This window comes from Leuciscus leuciscus (assembly GCF_965113295.1).
Source record: "Leuciscus leuciscus genome assembly, chromosome: 11".
NCBI lineage: Eukaryota > Metazoa > Chordata > Actinopteri > Cypriniformes > Leuciscidae > Leuciscus > Leuciscus leuciscus.
Genome location: NC_138735.1, coordinates 24436663 through 24457221, shown reverse-complemented (window position 1 = coordinate 24457221; position 20559 = coordinate 24436663). Strand labels below are relative to the sequence as shown.

Below are 20559 nucleotides of genomic sequence, written 5' to 3'. Positions count from 1 at the left end.
CGTACGCTGTGCTGGGCACGTTAAAGACATATGACATTGGATACATCATGGGAGTCACTGACCAACTATTTCACAGATGAGAAAAAAGACAGATTAGTATATTTTAAAATGTTCATACAGGTCAGATTTATGGAGACTAAAGAAATAAAATCAGCATTTTTATCTTCAGATACAATTTCCACTTATTCCTTTGAATGCATGAATCATTCTGTCAAGATATGCTTCATTTATCAGTAACAACAAGATTTTGTCTTCAGAATAAGGGGTTTGTGCTGGGGTGTCTGGATTGGATTCACACTAGAAGACTCAGCGAGCAGAAGAGAGGACATTTGGCTTTCAATTGCACTGCCTGTGTTGATGTGATCAAGGGCCAAATAAACACACTGGGAAATGGCAACATGAATAAAACACTGCCAAATCACCTTTCAAACCTTTCAGTTGCGTCTACTCATGACCCTTCATCTCTCACACCGTGCTGTTAAAGGTACTGAGGGTGACCTTTTTACACGGAATACGTTTTGATTTCAACCCACATATATAATAAGACAAACTTAATATACCTAGAAAGGCTGTTCTGCTAAAAGAAATGTAAAAGGATCAATGAAAGAAGACATTACCCATAAAGCATCAGCAGAGCTATCAGGGCTTGCAAGTTGCCAGGCGAGGTATAGCATTTTTTATCAAATGCAATAAAAATCCCCACAACCATTGCCGCGCTGACAGCATAGTTTATCTGAAACGACAGGACAACAGCAAAACTGAATTATAAGACCATTTTAGAAAACATTAGACAATGCTATAGAATAAATACACTTCAATATTTATTCATTATACACTATAAAGAAACTTAATGGTCAAAACAACATGCTTATAGTTTATTAGTATTTCATTTATGATTTTCATTATTTATACAGGGCTCAGCAATAAGGATATAGTTGCAAATTGCGCTGATTTGTCTCCAAGATAATGTTTTCTAGCTGGCTAACATTGGTTTTGTTGAAATTGCAAAAATGATTTGTGAAAGTCTGAAAGCATTAGCAAGAATACCAAACCAATAAATAATGTATTGCATTATATGGCTTTTTATTTTATTTTATTTTTTAGCAAAAGTGTCTTTGGAAATGTATGGCACTGCATGTATACAGTAGCAGTATAATTTCCCGTTTATCTTTTTATAAAAAAAAAATATATATATATATAATGATTTAAATAAAATAATTTAATTCACTGAATAAAAGAAATGTATATGTAAATGAGAAATGTTAATATTTCTAGCAATACATTGCTAAAAATTAAAACCTTTTTTTTTTCGGGGCCAGTTTTTTAAAATAATTATTTTTGTCAATTAAAAATAATTGAATTTAATTAACAAAAGACATGGTAAAGAACATAACGTGATATTTAAAAAATAATAATAATAATTTCAAGCAAATATAAAAATACATTGCTAACATTTAATTTTTTTGTGTGGCCAGTGAACAAGTTGGCAAGTTCTGGTAAGATGTACTGTCTTCATACTAACCATGTCCCAGAAGAAGTTAGCAGTCCAGTACACAATAGGACTGACCCCACTCACAAACTGCAGGTGTTTAGCCTGCGTCACTCTCTCCTGGATCAGATACAGCACAAAACTGGCCGGTACGAAGGACATGGCGAAGATCACGCAGATGGCAACCACTGCATCCACTGAGGTGGTCAGTCTGAGAGAATGAATAAGTAAACAATACTTACATACACAGACATTTTACATACTCAACTGAGACTGATTTGCAAGTAAAACAACTGTGTGAAGTTCTGTCAGCATTACACTCACACTGTGACCTCCGACAGCTGTTCCTTGGTCAGGTTTAGTGGATGATTGATGGCTGTGATGCCGTACTCATTTAAATTGACACCAGGAGGCAGGTTGGCTCGAAGGATGGCGTTATTCGCCACGTTCATGAAGGCCACCATAGCGTGCCAGCCTTTGTTATTGAACCACACCTAGAGGAGATAACAAATGGGTTATTTATCTTGAATGGGACAAGCTCTGTAAACTGTGACAGGAAGTGAAGCTGAAAGAATTCTCACCTTGACATTGTTTTCAGTCTCCATATACCTCAAGAAAGTGCCGAACTCCTGCAGAGCAAGCTTTGAGTATCTGCCCTGTAAATGATCACAACATGAGCATAAAGTGACCCTTAAAATAATTAATACTTAAGACAAATTAAAACTATAAAATGTTAGTGTATTAAAAACAAAAAAGTTTTTAAAAATAGAAACTTCTGACAACCAAGAAGTGTCTAAATAAGTTTTTTCAATATATCTATTGTTTTACCATTTAAAACTTATGTTTTGTCAAATTAAAGTAATATTTTGCTGCCTTTATTTACAGTGTACCCTTACATTTTAGAGCTACTGTAGTAAACAAAATGAATGAAATATATTTATTTTTAAATTATGATTAAAAAAATGTCTTTCTTTTTTTAATCATAATTTAAAAAATACAAATATTTTTTATTTACTACTTGGCTTGGAGTAGCTTTTTTTTTTTATAATATGAAATATGATTACATCGAATTCACAATGAAAACAATATGACACATTTACCCCTGTGACATTAAGCAGACGTCCTATCTGAGCAACTGCATTCTGGACGCTTTTAGGATCCACGTCGAGAACAGGAAGTCGCCCTCCGACAGAAATGCCACCATACCTGAAGGAGAGAGAGACTGCAAACTTTCATTCTTCCATACATTTAGATCATTGAAAGCATTTATGTGTTCTCTATAAGTGTCCACAAGATGGAGTCGTTGTATTTTCTACTCCATGTTTAAAACACCATTACCTTTGTTCATTTACCCAGTACTTGCTCTTCAAGCTGAAAGCAAAAACACAAATAAGATGAATTCCTGGAAACAAAAGAGCTATTTAATGAACAATTTGTCATAAATGGGCCACAATACCTTGTCTGTATTAAAATTGGGTACGTCTTCACCAAATAATCAGAGATGTTCCTTCCAGTCAGATCCACCAACATGTCACCAGTGGATTGAATCCTCTGAAATGCAGGAATCACATCATTATACAACATTTTAAGTAATTTAGTGTCATATCTATAGTCGAGAGACAGACCTGGGGAGGAGGAAGACCCCCAGCACCTTCTGGACACACAGGTAACATGGTGAGCGTTTTGGGCGTGCTGCACTGGCAGCTGGGAGACGGACGGATGTCTGTCCACTCAGGGTTATCCAGCATCTCAATGAGCGTCGGGTTCACCAGGGGCATCTCCCACTCTGTGGTTATGTTATTACATGGATAGTCTCTGTGGGAAACATAAATGCTCACAGTAAGTAGGACAAAATCCTCTGGATATTCATTCATATCATGTACACGTACTGTAGAGGTTCATCCACCATACAGCGAGTGCCAAATCCAGGTCTGTTTAGAAGAACCTCGCCAAAATACCTCATATCTGGGCTCTGCATCTCTTCATTACTGGAAACAGACATTAAAAATGCTGTTTTTAACTTCTCAGGTAACTTTACATTAATAAACTAATCCTGTTCCATCGTAAATGTACCTGAAGAAGGTGAACTGTCGGCCGTACATCCATGGGCTTAGAGTAAGACTGGGATATTCTCCGAATGGAGGAACAATCAGCGTGAACATCAGAGAAACCAGGACAAAACTGGCGGGCAAAACAATCTGAGGAAGAGAATATAAACACTGTAAAAGAAAAGTTGCTGCCATTTATACTGTAAGTACAATCAACTTATATGTTTAAGTCATTTCAACTTAGATTACATTTAACTGACTTAAACATTTTTTTTATCTTATATAACTTATTTATGGACTTCATCACTGTCGTAACAAAGCTAAATGTTTACAAAGCAATGATGCTATTCTGACCTGGGCAAGGAAGTCTTTTCCAGAGCGTGTGGAGTGATGGAACCTCTTAATGAGAAGAGCGAAAAACTGCTTTAGGACCAGAAAGATTCCCTTCACCTGTGGGGATCCTCTGCACTCTTTGCTGGTCGAACCTCCACAGTTTGACTGGCCATTAGCATACGCCGACCTGTCTGCATCTGCACAAAAGATTAAACGCTGTCAGAAGGAAATCTAGGACAAAATTATATAGTTTTTGGTCAACTAATACGGGTTTTCCAAAGGCTGATGCAGAAATCTAGAGAACAGCATATAGACAAAATGTAAAAAAAAAAAAAAACATTATTATTATTGAACAAATGAACAACACATTATTATTATAGGTTGTACAAAGGAAGATGATGGTTCAAAATAAATAAAATAAAATAAAATAAAATAAAATAAAATAAAATAAAATAAAATAAAAACAAAAAACAAAATAAAATAAAATAAAATAAAAACAAGGGTTGGCTTATACAGAATCTCAAAAAGCTCAAATATCCTTTGATGATTTTTCATAATAAGCCTGGCTGATATTTTGCTCTATAACTAATTTTTAACTATAAAAAATAACTATATCTACAACTATAAAAAGCGAGCTTAACCCTTTGATGTATCCATTTTTAAATAACAAAACATATATATATTTTAAATATATTTTATATTAATATTTGAGAGTTACACATCTGTCCAATAGATGATGTCATCATATATCATTCAATAAATTCAGTCAAATAAAATATATAACCATTAATAAGTCATTAAGAATTAAGAATTATAAAGGTAAAAATAAATCACTCCATGCGTCAAAGAGTTAACCTGCACCACTTGCACTATTAGCATATTGTTTAGCGGCATGTCTCTGTTGTGTCCATTTAACTCTGTGTTGTTTCAGCAAGGCAGCTTTAGCTGAAGTAATGATGAAGCATTATAAGCCTGAGAGACTAAGTTAGTCATCACCTTCTTCTATATTCACTTTGACTGCGGTGTCTCTATAAAGACTCGCAAGAGATCTCTGTTGCAGAACTCTGATGTCTCTGATGTCTAAGGGGGTTCAACCACAAATATAGACATCACCATCACAATACACAAGACTCACAAGCACCAAACTGACACATATGCACAGTATCTGTACAGCTGAGAATGAATGAGACATAGTACACTGAAATCTTACCAGATGCAGTGTTGATGTGTGCAGCCTCTCCATCAGTTGTGACTTTCAGAAATATCTACAGGACACAAGAGACAAAACTTGATTTTTACAGGCTGTGCAAAGGAGGATGATGGATTTTAAAAAGTTGATCCCTTACTGCAAAATAAAATAAAATAAAATATATATGAAAAATATTAACATTATTATTATTGAACAAATGATCAACACATAATTGTTTCAGGTTGTACAAAGGGAGATGATGGTAAAAAAAAAAAAAAAAAAAAAAAAAATACAAATACAAATACAAATAAATACAAATAAAAATAATATATATAATATATCCCAATGGCAAATTGTTGTATTTATAACTGATTACATTTTTTAATTTCTTTATGTTCTCGATCTCAAATACAAATGATAGTAAATGAGCCTGTTTGTGCATGACAGACCTCCTCCAAAGAAGTGTCAGACACTCCAAAGCTGCTGAGCCCCATGTCTGCCAGCGTCTCCTCCAGCTCTCTGAACAGGCTGGCGTAAGAACGATGTTTGAAGCCCCGGCTGGGCAGCAGGAAGGTCAGCTCCTGCCCTATGACCTCTATCAATTTGGCCTCTGGGACGTGATGGTGGATGAGGGCCGTTATTCTCTCTATGTCCCCTGAGAGAGCGAGATTATACATCCTAAATTATGATCGTTACAGTTTGATTTCATTGATCTGATATAAACATATGAACTCTTTACCTTCCATCTGTCTTTCTGACACTCTGGGCTGCTCTACGGTGCTCTCCTTAAATTTGGTACAGAGTGAGCACTTACAGGAGCAGTCCTCAGTACAGTCACACTGACCCTGTGAGGACCACAACAACCATGAGAGTCTAGCTGCTTTATACACTCTCTGTAATAGATGGTAAAAGTCTCACCTCTTTACTGACATGGGACGGCTGCTCTTTAATGCGCCGCACCAGAGTGAGGTAGAAGCCAGCGCCCAGACAGTTCTTCAGGAAGAGAGGAGAGCCACAGCAGTGCAGACGACCCTGAGAGATGATGGCCACACGGTCACTCAGCAGGTCAGCTTCATCCATGTGGTGTGTGGACAAGATCACTGTACGACCTGAATAACACACAGATACACACACTTTTACACCCAGATGTTAGATGATGCTCAATTTTACAATAGATTGATTAGAAAAAAGAAAAAAAATCTCTCTCTCTCTCTCTCTCTCTATCTCTCTATCTATCTCTCTATCTATCTATATATATATTAGAGGTGGGCATAGATTAATTTTTTTAATCTAGATTAATCTAGATTAATTTTGAAATTAATCTAGATTAATCTAGATTAAAATGGCTCATTTGAATTCTGCCGAAGGCATTCAGAATATGTGTGCTACCCAAATAATGACTATAAAAGTAAGTCTTTGAGAACGGGTTTCTCAAGCCAGGTGGCGCATTAGACCAGGGGCTCATCTCCTGTTTCCAAAATGCATCACAAACTGCTTGAGAAAGCTGTTCTACTCATAGACTGTAAAAGGTTACTACAGTACCGTTACCGTCCGTAGGCAACATTAGGTAGGCCTATGTTATTATCAACTACTATAGGCTATCAATTAGGGCTGGGCAAAAAAATCGATTTTTCGATTAATCGTTTTTTTAAATGTGGTCGATTCAAAATCGATTCTCAAACGCCAAGAATCGATTTTTTTTCCATCTTTATGTATTAGTTTTCCTCCACTGTTCATAGGCTTGCAAACTCAATTTTATAGCTAATGCTGTGAGATTTTATGGTAGTTTTATCTAAATCATAAAATAACCTCAATTAGTGCTGCACGTTTAATCATATCGCAATCGCTATGACAAGCCTATACGCAATTAGGCTATATGACCAAAATGCTGCCAAAATGCTGTCGTGACTGTGACAGAAAAACTTGCGATGATATCGTGCGTGCGCACAAGACAGCACAGAATAGAATTATCTTTCGCGCTTGAACGAAGAACACACACAATTATGCCAAAATGTATTTTTGTCGAGTATCTTTATAACATAAGAGCAGTCTTATGACGAACGTGAAGAGTTGTGCCTCGTGAGAGAATGAGTCCGCGTGTGAGTTCCGCGTCTCTGTCAACAGCGGCTGGTCTTAAAGGGACAGTACACTGTAGCCACTAATTATCTCTGTCATTTAAGTTAATCAAAGAACAAAGAGAACAGAGAAAAACACTCACTGCTCTTGAATAAAGAACTTTTGTAACTTTGATTAGTCAATATATAATTTATAATTAATGCAACACAGACTGTTTGATAATTTTATTCAATTTCTGTATGGCCTAGCTGTTAGACAGGAAGGGCACATATTATATTATATGCAACGTTTTTATATGTGGGTTTATGTGAGGATTGTTAACCTGTTTGATCAAGACATGCGACTGTTCTGACTTGTCCAATTTTCAGCATCAATTTTTCATCTTGCATCAAAATCCTGTCTATTCATTGTATGCATTTGAAATATAGAGTTGGGTTCTGTTTTAATGTACCCAAGTGTACCTAAAATAAAAAGAGTTTAATATACAGGTTTGTAGCTCTTAATTTCTTTTTATTAATTAAACACTTGAAAACTTGTTCACTTTTTTTTCTTTTCTTTTTCTTTTTTTAATAAATATAGGATTTGTATTTAATATTCATTGAGTGAGTCGAATCGAAATTAATTTAGAATCGAAATTGGAAAAATCGAATCGAGAATCGAAATCGAAAATCGAATCGAGAATCGAATCGAATTAGAGCTTGCGAATCGAAATCGAATCGAATTGTAACATCTGAATCTAGGGATGCACCGATCCACATTTTTTCACTTCCGATCCGATCCCGATACCTGAATTTGGATATCGGCCGATACCGATACTATTCCGATACCAGAGCTGTGTTTGCTTTAATATTATTATTATCATTATTGTTTATTTTATATGATGCTGAAATAAACTCCTCTCAACAGGCAAGTATGATATGTAGGCCTACATATTTATGCATGTATGGTAAGTATAAGGTCAGAAAAGGAAGTCAGAAAAACAGTAAATCCTGTTAACAGGAAAAATCCCATTCTGAAAACAAATATGCAACTGTAGGTCATGTCAATATTTATTACATTCCCAAAATGTCAAATACTTGAGTCTTGAAATATAAGAAAAGTGCAAGTGTAAACATCTTACACACACACACACACACACTATCTAAAGGGTGATCCTCGCTCCGATGCTGTAACTCTCTCGATGAATGCTCGATCAACATCAGCCATGTGCAAACAGACAAGCGGATTTCGCCTCAGACGCGCGTCAATTTCGCTTCAAACTTTTGCTTTTTACGAGCGTCAATTTCGCTCTGGGCGCGCGAATGGATTCAAAATATTCAAGCGTCCAACTAGACGCGGCAGACGCGAATTTGACGCGCTATTCGCGTTTGGTGTGAACGCACAGTAACGTGGTGCTTTTTTAAATGTTTGATTGCATTCGTTGTGTTGTACGACGCGAGGGAGCTTCAACGAGCTCTGAATTACGGCTTTGCAAACATTGCATTTTGCTGTCTTGCTCTGCGGTGTTTCCAGTGTGAAGAATTTCCACACAGCGGCCGCAAACTGCGGAATGGATTTCCTGAGCGGTGGCGTGTCTCATAACTCTGTGTCTCATTGAGCCGCGCCTCCGTTCAGGAAATCCATTCCGCAGTTTGCAGCCAGCTAGCAGACTAGCCGGCGGGAATCACTTTTGGAGTCATTTCAGCAGACAACGTTAAAGCGCAGACATGACTCAAGGATATCGGATATCTCCGCAGGTTGGATCGGGAAAATCCGATACGTGAATTACGCTGGTATCGGTCCCGATACCGATACTGGATCGGATCGGCCCCATCCCTATCTGAATCGATACCCAGCCCTACTATCAATTAGGGATGGGCGATATGGCCTAAAATCTATATTGTGATATACATTGCAGCCTCTTGCGATAACAATTTACAGTATATTATAATAAAACCATTTCAGAACAGATTACACAGACCCATGCTAAACAACTGCTAAATGTATTTTTTTTTAAAGGGTGTATGTAGTTTTGAGAACATATATTGTGCAAAACTGTAAGTATACAACATAATTTTGCAGATAAATAAAATGTAAGTACACTAGCTGCAGAGACTTAAGTAGGTCTAATGTTTATTATGGCTTGGAGCTTATGAAACCCCAAATTTAAAATTAGAATATTGTCTAACTGATGTCTTTTCAGTTAAAAAGAAACACAACAACGATTCTTAAAATCGAGATTATGTGCTACACCACTAAGATATATTGGAATGGGAATAATACGCGCGCGCTGGTATTCAGTGATATCATGTTTCGTTTTGAATTTGAGGTGGTCGAACGGATTAGTCGTGTGTTAACTTACCGAACTGTTACCCCACACACTCTGTATATAGTTTGCTGCTGCTCGTCTGACGGCTTAAACCCGAACCAAGTCCAAATAATGGATGTTGCACCGATCTTTTTCACCAGCTTTCACTTTCAGCCGTGTTTACTTAAGATGACGACGAATATGCGTTGCAGCCGGGTTTACCTCGCGGCCGCGGGTAGATTGCGTCATCATAGCTTGTGTAGTATAGAGCCATCTCCCAACCCAACTTGGAGAATAGATTAACGGCGATATTTTTTTTATCGTGCGATAAGAGTCTCGCGTTAACGCAGCACGTTAACGCCGATAACGGCCCACCACTAATATATATATATATATATATATATAAACTATTTTTACATCTTGATGGATGGATGGATGGATGGATATCATATTTTCTTTATATAAAATATATTTTAAAAAAATTTGGTATATAAAAAAAAAAAATGGATGGATAGGAATCAAATGTAGAAAATAAAAAAGAAATAAAAACATATATAACAACATTTACATTTATTAGTAATTAAATCATAAAAACATATGAAAAAAATATATTAAATATATAATAATACAATTTATTTGACGTACATATAGATGGATGAAAGGATGGATGGAAATTCTATATAAAATATTTAAAAAAAGAAAAAATATATATAAAATAATAATATTAATAATAAAAAAAAAATTTTTTAATAATAATAATAAAATAGTTGTACACATCGTAATGGATGGATGGATTGATGGATGGATTATATTTATTTATTATGTAATATTTTCTATATAAAACATAAAAATATTAATTATATAAAATAAAATAATAAAAAAGTATGAATTGGGAATAAAATATAGAAATAAAACATTTATTAAATATGAATATAATAATAATTAAATGTATAAAATACATATGAAAAATATATATATATTAATACAATTTATTAGACAGAAATAAAGTTGGATGGAGGGATGGAAGGATATTCTATATAAAATATAAAAACAATGTAAAAAAAAAAAATATATATATATATATAAAATTATATTAATAATAATAAAATGTATTATGGCTGGATGGATGCATTTATTATCCAATATCATAGATCAAACTTATTGGAAAAACGAACACTTGTGATAAGAACTACCTAAAATGACAGAAACCATCTTTAGAAAAAAAATGTATTTGAAGTGTAATTGTATTTTTTAGTTTGGCTCATATACCAGCACGGTATTTCAGCAGAAGGTCCCAGATAGAGCGCCTAGAATAGGGGTCCACTCCTGATGTAGGTTCATCCAGAAACACCACTTTAGCACCACCGACAAAAGCCATGGCAACGGAAAGCTTCCTCTGCATACCACCTACATAGGAAGACAATTCAGTCTTACAGTGTTACAGAACAGAATTGAGTTCGTTCTGCAGAGGAAGGGATTGTTAAAAAAGGTATTTATGATCTAACCTGACAGGTTTTGTGCCTCCTCATTCCTCTTGTGAGGGAGACCGAGATCTTCCAGCATGTTTTCCACCTCTAGCTGGGCTTCGGGCAACGGCCTACCCTTCAGTAAAGAGTAAAACAAGATGTGCTCTGCTACCGTCATACTGTAGAAGAGAAAGAGATCAGAACAAATCAGAATTCTGACAGATTTTATATTAGCAGGTGAATCAACATCCTTCCAATGGAAACCACTTGAGGGGTTTACGAACTGGTGAAAGATGATGTTATGTTGGGGGCACATTCCCAGAGATTTACGAATGGCATCCATGTCTGTTCGGATATCTTTCCCATAAATATAGGCCGTGCCAGAGGTGGGAGGGAACATGCCGGTGAGAATAGACCTGTGGGAGAGAGGAGAGGAGAAAACTTCCATGTTTGATATTCCCATAGATAAACAAAGATCCATTTCACTGGTTTTGGATACGCACATGGTAGTGGTTTTTCCTGCACCGTTGTGTCCAAGGAAAGCAGTGATCTGACCCTCGTAGAAGGTGATACTCAGACCGTCCACAGCAGGTCTAGAGCCGCCACTGAACACCTTATAGAGGTTCTCCACACACACTCCAACCACCAAACCGGATGGTTCGGGCTCGAAAAAGTGCCTTCCTGGAGATAAGAGATTGGAAGGTGATTAAGATATTAGACATTTATTATACAGAAACACTTCAGATCCTTATAAAATACAATTATGTGGTGTCTAAAGGGACATAATTGTGTATAGATATTACAAATATTCGCTTAAAAGTTCTTAAAGTTATACTTGGAATTATTCTGATTTTAATCAAATCTTTGGGGTCAAATATAAAATAAAAAAACAATCAAATTAATTATTAATCTATAATATAGTTTAATTATGTGTGTGTATACAGTATATAAAATGGGCATAAAACCAGGAAGTAATTATTATTTAGTTTGAAACCATGGCTACCATGGTAAACATTTTGTTAGGAAAAGGTGTATATATACGTGAGACGAAAGGAATGTCATTGTCACAATGATGAAATAAACATCTCTAACGACTCTAATATACATTAACCGGCAATAATACAAACACAGAAACCAGCATTCCAACCTGCCAGCCAAGCAAACAGACGCAAGGCCACCGGGTTCCCACAAAGGGCACGGACAGAGATGTGTTTGTGCATCGTGTGCGATTATACTAGTGTACATGTGTGTGCACACATGCCTGGCGCCACCTTATACAGTGCGCTTGAACTTAAGACAGAGCGCTGGCAAGTGCTGATGGATAAAGCCAGCGAAGCTAAGACTGCAGTAATTACTCCCATGGGGCTCCATCAGTTCAAAGCCAAAAAAACCTGCTGGATGCCTGCGCTCTAGTCAAGCAGATAAGCCTGGTTAGGTCTTTGAATACATCTGATGGGATCTTTTCCAGGGGTAAGAAAAGAAACACCACCTTCCTGTTTGTTGTAATAGGTTCTTTCACAAAATACTGTAGAGAATGAAAGGTTTCCCCTGATAGATAATAAAGCCCACTGGAACCACAATGTATCTGTCAGAATTTACAGGTAAAAGAATTAGTAATTCAGCAGTTCCATGCGGATTCAAACCAAGCTAGCCTGGCTAAACTGGGGCAAGGTACATAAACATAGCACTAAATTAAGACTTTCGGTGTGTCTGAAATTGCGTATATTTGAATTTGAACTTACTTCGAGACCGTTAAAAAAGTACGTTCTATGTATGAATATGGGTAGTTGAATGAAAACTGGACGTACTACAGCCGCCATGTTGTTACTGTCATGTGATCTTCCAGCATCAGTTGTTTTGCTTCACTGTGATTCATAAATCCTCTCTTGTAAAGTGTCCATCGAGTGTGCACTTCAGTATCTCACCGGAAGTACTCATTCGGGTACTTTTTGCCAACTGTTTTTCAAATACTATGTATTCGGGCAAAGTACTCTTTTGGCGCACTGTTTTTCGCATGCTAAATAGTAGGGAATTATTCGATTTCGGACGCAGTGTGTGTTAAGAACTAGTCAGCCCAACTAGCAGCTACTTTTCAGGTTCACATTCACAGCAATCTACTTTTTTCTGTAACTTACAGTACATAAAAAAAAAAGTTTCAACCAGTCCAAAAGAAAATAATTAGATGACTAAATTGTATGACTAGTCTGCAACCAGCCACTGATGTTCAGCTAGGTAAACCTGGTCAGGTCATATGTATTAACTGACTAAAACGTCTCCAAACCTGGTAAACTAGACCTGAGGGACCAGATAAGACCAGCAAACCACCTTAGACTGGTTTAAGCAGTTTTTTCTCCCACACCTGATGAGTCTGTGCTCATGCTGTGATTGGTCGTCTCCTCTTCATCAGGGCTCTTTGGTTCTTTCTCTAGTTTATCCCGTATATCTCCATGTTTGCAGGACCCTGGCTGCTCCGGAGGTTTTTCAGGTGATATGTGGTTCTCGGCCTGGTCATCATTGTGGTTCTTGGCCTGGTCATTAGTGTTGTTCACCAGATTATCAAAAGCAGGTTTCTCCACTGCTGACTTTCCAGGAACTGTGTAAAAGAGATTACGTGTTCATAAAAAGCTGAGGAAACCACTTATGGCGACTTAAGGCGACCTTGAGTGTCCAGAAAGGCGCCAAATAAATAAAATGTATTATTATTATTATTATTACCACTTAAGGCGACCTTGAGTGTCCAGAAAGGCGCCAAATAAATCAAATGTATTATTATTATTATTATAATAAGCTATAAAGACACTCACCTTGTTTTAGAGGCTCAGGTCGGTTCAACCAATAAGAAGGCTGGATTGGGAAGTAACAAGGCCGACCAATACCATACTGCCCTGATGATATACAGATTTGTCACTTATAATCCTCTGATAGGCTTTTTATTATCAAACCAACCTGAATATATTTTACCTGGGAAGACATTATCGAGGTACCATGCGAGAATGCCATAAAGGACCGTATCTAATGCCATCATGATAATCGAGGTGAGAAAGGAGAACTCGTCCCCCTCCAGAAGGCTGGTCTGGATGTTATCCCACTGCAGGCCGAGACCCTGCTCCTCGTAACGAGACAGGTACTCCGTCCCAAAGCCGAACGCCACCTGGGACATCAGGCTCTGACACACAATATAACAATCTTAAAATCAGAACATCACATTTAAGTTGCTTTTCCGTTCTGAATTTGTTCCATTCAGTAGTTTTATCATGCAACATACCGCCATGATTTTCATATCCTTGGTAATGCGGTCCTGCCAGGCGAAGCAAACTATATGAGGCAGGTAAAGAGTGAAGTAAATGATTCCACTGCAGGCTGCCGCCAAGTTCGCCTTGTTGAAAAACACGCTCATGAGGAAGCACTGCATGATGGTTGCCGTGGTGAAAGTGAGCAGGAATAGGAAGAGAATGATGGGATTGCTATAGTTCAGCACTTTTCCTCCCTGTGAGAAAACAAAGATGAGCTTTTATATTCTTTACAACATACATTTGGTTGTACAATACGGCTCAAAGGTTTTAGGGTCGGTAAGATTTTGTCATGTTTTGAAAGCTCTCTACACTCACCAAGGCTGCATTTATTGATTTATTTTTTACAATATAGTAAAAACAGTAATATTGTGGAATGTTATTACAATTTAAAATAAGAGTTTTCATATATTTAAAGTGTAATTTATTCTTGTGATGGAAAAGCTGAATTTTCAGCATCATTACTCCAGTCTTCAGTGTCACATGATCCTAATATGCTGACTTGATGCTCAAGAAACATTTAATATTATTATCAATTGAAAATAGTAAAAAGAATTGTGGTCCGTGATACTTTTTCCCCCCAGGATTGTTTTGATGAATAGAATCAGTATTTGTAATACTACAAATGTTTTTACTATCACTTTTGATAAATTTATTGTTTCCTCGCTGAATAAAAATATTAATTTATTCCTATATATATATATACAAACATATATACACATATATATATATATATATATATATATATATATATATATATATATATACAAACATATATACACACACACACACACACATATATATATATATATATATATATATGTATGTATATATATATATATATATATATATACACATTTTTTTAAACTAGTCTAAATAGTACATATTCAAATGCCTCTTATGATGGTAGCCACAAGATGTCAGTAAAAAGATTAAATCTGAAAACAGAAAAAACTAACTTGTGAATTTTGCTCACACTTTAGTTGAAAGCAACCTAAATAATACATTTATATAAAAAATAAATAAAGCAAAAAAATTATATTTTACAGGGACAGCACCCTTTTTTGAAAGTCATGGATCACCTTTGGGAAATGGAACCAACAACCTTGGTTCTGACCAGATCTTTAACCACTATTCTACTGAAGAAGAAACAACTTTACTGGTCTTAGCTGGCCTTGCTTGCTGATATCAGGAGTGTTTTGGACACCATCTCTCACCATGATAATAAGAGTAAGCAGGGCTGTGCTGGACGCCATCATGAAGAATGTGTCGATGAACCATGTGCACCAGAGCACACGGTTAGTGACGCCCATGGCCTTCAGAGTCTCTTTCAACCTCATCTCCTTCTCCAGCACGATGCTCTTCACCGTCATAGAGACAGAGTAGACCCAGGCCAATACCATGAAGATCGGAAAGCAGCGGTTCAGAGTCAGCATGAAGCTGTGTGTCGTCAGAGAGAAGAGGAAGATAGATTATTGATCGGAGGAGAAGACTGACGATATGCAACAATATTAAAATTCAGATACAAGTAAGCCATTAATCATTTTCATGTTACGGATTATAATCGATAAATTGGATACTTAATTAAAATTGAACTATTTTGTCTAAATATATGTAAAAAAATAACACGGGTACATAACTGCATATGTTTTTGCGGAGTATCATATTTGATACACCAGGCTTTAATGGCTCATATATGATATTAGAGATTATGCTCAAGGTTGAAACATTTTATTCAGAGGCCCAAAGTGAGCAAAAATAATGTGCAGTTGAAGTAAGATGAAATTCTGATAGCTTATAAAGTAAATCATTGAGATCTTTATAACAGTATAGCAGACTACTTACATAAAATGCATATAAATATCAGGCGTCACTATATATTTCAACAATATGTCTTAGTAAGATGATATTTAAATGCTTAGTTTTATGATCAAAGCTCTGTAGTTTTTATTGTGGGGGTCAAAACATATAATGCAATGCAATACAATAATGATTGAGAGATGTACAGATAAATGTTGTATCATATTTGATACTTTAACATGATTTTTCTAATAACCAAGTAAACCTTCAGTCCAGTAACGTCTTATAACAATATAAATATAAAAAAAATCAGTAAAGATTTCACAGCAAAAATACATGTATACCACGACCTGAAGGGGATTTTTATGATACAATAGGCTTTATGGATTAATGTTTTTAAAGCGAGTGTTGCATGACGCAAAGTTAATCTAAATGTGAAGATGAGCATGCACAATTAAATATCCAATAAACAAAATAAAATATGATCAATTACATCTCTAATATTAGCAGATAGAAATAGGTCTAGAAATATCATGCATAAATGTTAAAAATACTGAGTGTGATACTCACAGGTCATCCACATAGCAGGGATAGGGCATCTGCTGCAGGTAGACTCCTAACGGCCATTCCTTCCCAGTGTGGCTCTTTATTATCCCATGTTCTATCATGTCCTGCAAGTATGCAAATCCTCCCCATATATAACGCAGATCATCCATTGGATCAGCCCTTGGCCCTGGATCCCAGTATCTGATCATAGAATAAATGCAACGAAAATCAAGATTTGAGGAATGACTGGGGCAGTACTCTTAAAAGGACAACTTTGTACTTTATCTACCCCTAAAATCTGCATTTTAATGTTAATATTTCAACTTTTACGGGTAAATAAGGTACAAAGTTGTCCTTTAAAGGGTGCTGCCCCAGTGACAAGCTGTTGTACCCTTAAAGGTACAGTATTTGCATGTTTTTTTCCGAGAGTGTACAGACAGACCTGTCTTTGATCTTGTTGGTGCGCTCTACGACATCAATGTCCATACGGATTTTGAATTTGACATGAGGGGGCATCTTGGTGGTCCAGGAGTACATGTCAATAAATACCAGCCCTGCCCAGAACTTGCTCTCCCCTAGAAGGTCCAGCGCTCGATGGGTCAGCTGGTCCTCATCAGAAATGCCGGAGAACTTGTCCAGGACAAGACACTGTAAATAGATGGGGAGTATCTAAGTATATAATTTCACCTCATTTCTACTTTATCATATCATAGGTATACCGTATACGTATGCTGAAACGTGTAATATGTAGTACTGGTCAAAAGTTTGAAAACATTACTATTTTTAATGTTTTTAAAAGAAGTCTCTTATGCTCATCAAGCTTGCATTTATTTGATCAAAAATATAGAAAAAAACAAAAAACTGTAATATTGTGAAATATTGTTTCAATTTAAAATAAAATAATTTATTTCTGTGATGCAAAGCTGAATTTTCATCAGCCATTACAGACACAGTCTTCAGTGTCACATGATCCTTATAAAGAACCTAAATAAAGAAAAAAGTAAGTAGCATATATACATATATATATATATATATGCTCAGACCATACACCGCACACTGCAAGTCGGTTTGCATGGCCGTCGTCCCAGAAGGAAGCCTCTTCTGAAGTTGGCTCATAAGAAAGCCCCCAGTTTGCTGAAGACAACCTGTCCAAGAGCATGAATTACTGGAACCATGTCTTGTGGTCTGATGAGACTAAGATAAACTTGTTTGGCTCAGATGGTGTCCAGCATGTGTGGCGACGCCCTGGAGTACCAAGAAAATTATGTCTTGCCTACAGTTAAGTAAGGTGGTGGTAGCATCATGGTCTGGGGCTGCATGAGTGCTGCTGGTACTAGGGAGCTGCGCTTCATTGAGGAAACATGGATTCCAACACATACTGTGACATTCTGAAGCAGAACATGATGCCCTCTCTTCAGAAACTGGGCTGAACGGCATGATAATGACCCCAAACACACCGCCAAGATGACAACGGCCTTGAAGAATGCTGAAGGTGAAGGTGAAGTATGTCTCCAGACCTGACCCCTATTAAGCACCTGTGGGGAATCCTCAAGCCGAAGGTGGAGAAGCGCCACGTGTCTAACAGCCAGCAGCTACGTGATGTTATTATGTGGATCCCAGCAACAACCTGTGCAGCTCTGGTGAACTCCATGCCCAGGAGGATTACGGCAGTGCTAGATAACAATGGTGCTCACACTAAATATTGACACTTTGGACACAGTTTTGACATGTTCACTCAGGGTGTACTCACTTTTGTTGCCAGCTATTTTGACAATAATGGCTGTATGTTGAGTTATTTTCAGAGGACAGTAAATATATACTGCTAAACAAGCAGCACATCGACTACTCTAAAATATATCCAAGTTTCATTGTCCCTTGAGCAGATATACTAAAATGGTTGCTGAAATGTAAGGGGTGTATACTCACTTTGTGTATGAATATAAATATATATATATACATATATATACATACTACTTACTATTTTCTATATATAAAATAGTAAATAGTATTACAGGTGCCGTAACAGAAAATATGAAAATCAACATATTAAAAAGAAATAATGTAAATAATGTAAAATTTCAAATTTTTATGTCAAATTAAAGACATTTTTAAATGAATGTGATGCCATTGAATGCCGGACTGTCAAACTGAATCAGATCAAGTCGTTCCACTGTATTAGATCTGTATCAAAATTCAAAAAGTATCCAAAAAGACTCATTCAATGAGTCTTCAGTTTAATTGAATTGTTTGCTGATTTGTTTTCAGCTTGGTATAAGATGGTGGGAGTCTATTAGAGATCTTGGAGACATTGTTCTCCATGTGGCCGGTATGCACTGCAGTAAACTGGCCTGCGCTTTCTCTTTGTGTAAGTCGAGTAGAGTGACAGCTGTATCGAATCGGACTCATTCGTTGGGTTTGTCTGTCACTCCTCAAGTGTTGCTAGCTAAGACAGACAAAAACTAAAAGACACATGGTTTAGATAGCAGAGGTCTTGCTCTCCCTGGCACAGGCTGCTTTAAGCTCACCCTGATTTGTATTGAAGGCATTCAGCATTGAACTCTACCACTAAAGAGCTCTTCCACACTGGCAAACTCTCAGTGAGAAATCAAACGGTTTTCTTTGTTCTGCTTGACATCAGAGGCAGAGCCGGCTGAGAGTGACCACTTGGTTTTCACCCTCCTGCTTCTGAGCAGATCTGGGTCTCTTTATCTACACTGAAATTCTAAATCACGAGTGAACTTAGAAATTCTAGCTTATCACCAATAAAAGAACTAACAGTGTTATAAAAAAGATATTTTGAATTTCAACGGCTGTGTATTAAAAAAGGAATATGACCATACTGCAGACTGCCCTGTATATGTTGTATACTGCATAGCATACTATTTATTCCATTCAAAATTTGGAAAGAAACTAACTTTTTTTCAGCAAAGACACTTTTAACTGATAAAGACACTTTTTTTAAATACATTTTTACAAAAAATTTCTTTTTTAAATAAATGCTGTTCAAGCATTTTCATAAGAAAACAACTATCCCATTATAATAAGTATCCCAATAAAACAAAAAATATCCCAAACTTTTGATGTATATATATATACTGTATATGCAAAATAGAATGCAGTATGCAACATTTCAAAAACCTTTCTGCATTTTAGATCCAGTTTTGTTAAAATAAATAAATAAAAACTAGTTCATCATACTGAAAATGGAAGGTCAGTGCATTGTAGGACACAGAACTCAACTCCACTCAGCAGTACAGCACATTTTTCATTTCATTGTTTACCATACAATGATTAGTATGAGTAGTATTCTTGTTGCTAGTATTTGATACCTCTCCGTATCTGTTTACGAGGCGAATAACTTGGTCAGTCAGGTTAAAGATGTTTCGCCAGTCAAAGTCAGGCATGTCCTGGGCTCGATCCTCCTCATGACCATTGTGCAGGAAGTTGAGGATGTGTTGGCCAGTAAACGGAGTATCCTGGAGGCCTTTGTTGATATAATCCATCACTGTGGGGTTTCTAATGGAGTCCTGAGATATAAGGCACAACAATATTATGGAACTGAAAACTTGCATGAAATATGGTTGCCGTGATTTTGCCAAGTAAGACATCCTGGAACGATATTCCTATAGAGGTGATAGGCGAATGAGATTGGTGTAGAAGCCCCTAACCCAATTGTTGTAAGCCTAAACTTAACATTAACTCTAAACCTATCTCTTAAATCTGATTGGTTTATTGGAAAGCAACAAGGATGTTAATCCAGGAAAACGTTCTAATTGGTGAAATCACGTTCACACTTGAAATACTGTGCTAAAAATGAAAGGAACTCTCATGTATTGGTGTAAGAATGTCTAAGAATGTTTTCAAAGAATGTTTAAGAAACCGAGCTTACCCGAAGCATGTTCATCTGTATTCCATCCTGAAAGAAGTTCCACACCTGAGGGCCCACCTCCTCCCAGGCCCGACCTATGTTCCTAAGTCTTTCTAACTCCTCAAAGGTAGTGTTTGCCTGGGTAAACACACACAAACACACAAACT

At 36.6% G+C, this 20559-nt stretch overlaps 1 protein-coding gene across 1 annotated transcript in view; it reads right to left on the bottom strand.

Moving 5' to 3' along the window:
* The window catches only part of abca4a (ATP-binding cassette, sub-family A (ABC1), member 4a), a 50332-nt gene that overhangs the window by 15391 nt on the left and 14382 nt on the right, over positions 1-20559 (bottom strand). Inside the window, exons 11-39 of the mRNA XM_082183286.1 lie at positions 20414-20530; positions 19854-20051; positions 16967-17172; positions 16549-16725; positions 15396-15618; positions 14154-14375; positions 13850-14054; positions 13693-13773; positions 13248-13481; positions 11392-11569; positions 11173-11304; positions 10928-11067; positions 10692-10829; positions 5978-6168; positions 5799-5904; positions 5509-5714; positions 5081-5135; positions 3892-4067; positions 3563-3687; positions 3379-3477; positions 3115-3304; positions 2946-3040; positions 2828-2860; positions 2590-2695; positions 2071-2145; positions 1814-1983; positions 1523-1700; positions 618-733; positions 6-65 (exon numbers count right to left, since the gene is read on the bottom strand). Of these exons, the coding sequence (XP_082039412.1) occupies positions 6-65; positions 618-733; positions 1523-1700; positions 1814-1983; positions 2071-2145; positions 2590-2695; positions 2828-2860; positions 2946-3040; positions 3115-3304; positions 3379-3477; positions 3563-3687; positions 3892-4067; positions 5081-5135; positions 5509-5714; positions 5799-5904; positions 5978-6168; positions 10692-10829; positions 10928-11067; positions 11173-11304; positions 11392-11569; positions 13248-13481; positions 13693-13773; positions 13850-14054; positions 14154-14375; positions 15396-15618; positions 16549-16725; positions 16967-17172; positions 19854-20051; positions 20414-20530 (4232 nt within the window). The remainder of the gene's footprint in view (positions 1-5; positions 66-617; positions 734-1522; positions 1701-1813; positions 1984-2070; positions 2146-2589; positions 2696-2827; positions 2861-2945; positions 3041-3114; positions 3305-3378; positions 3478-3562; positions 3688-3891; positions 4068-5080; positions 5136-5508; positions 5715-5798; positions 5905-5977; positions 6169-10691; positions 10830-10927; positions 11068-11172; positions 11305-11391; positions 11570-13247; positions 13482-13692; positions 13774-13849; positions 14055-14153; positions 14376-15395; positions 15619-16548; positions 16726-16966; positions 17173-19853; positions 20052-20413; positions 20531-20559) is intronic.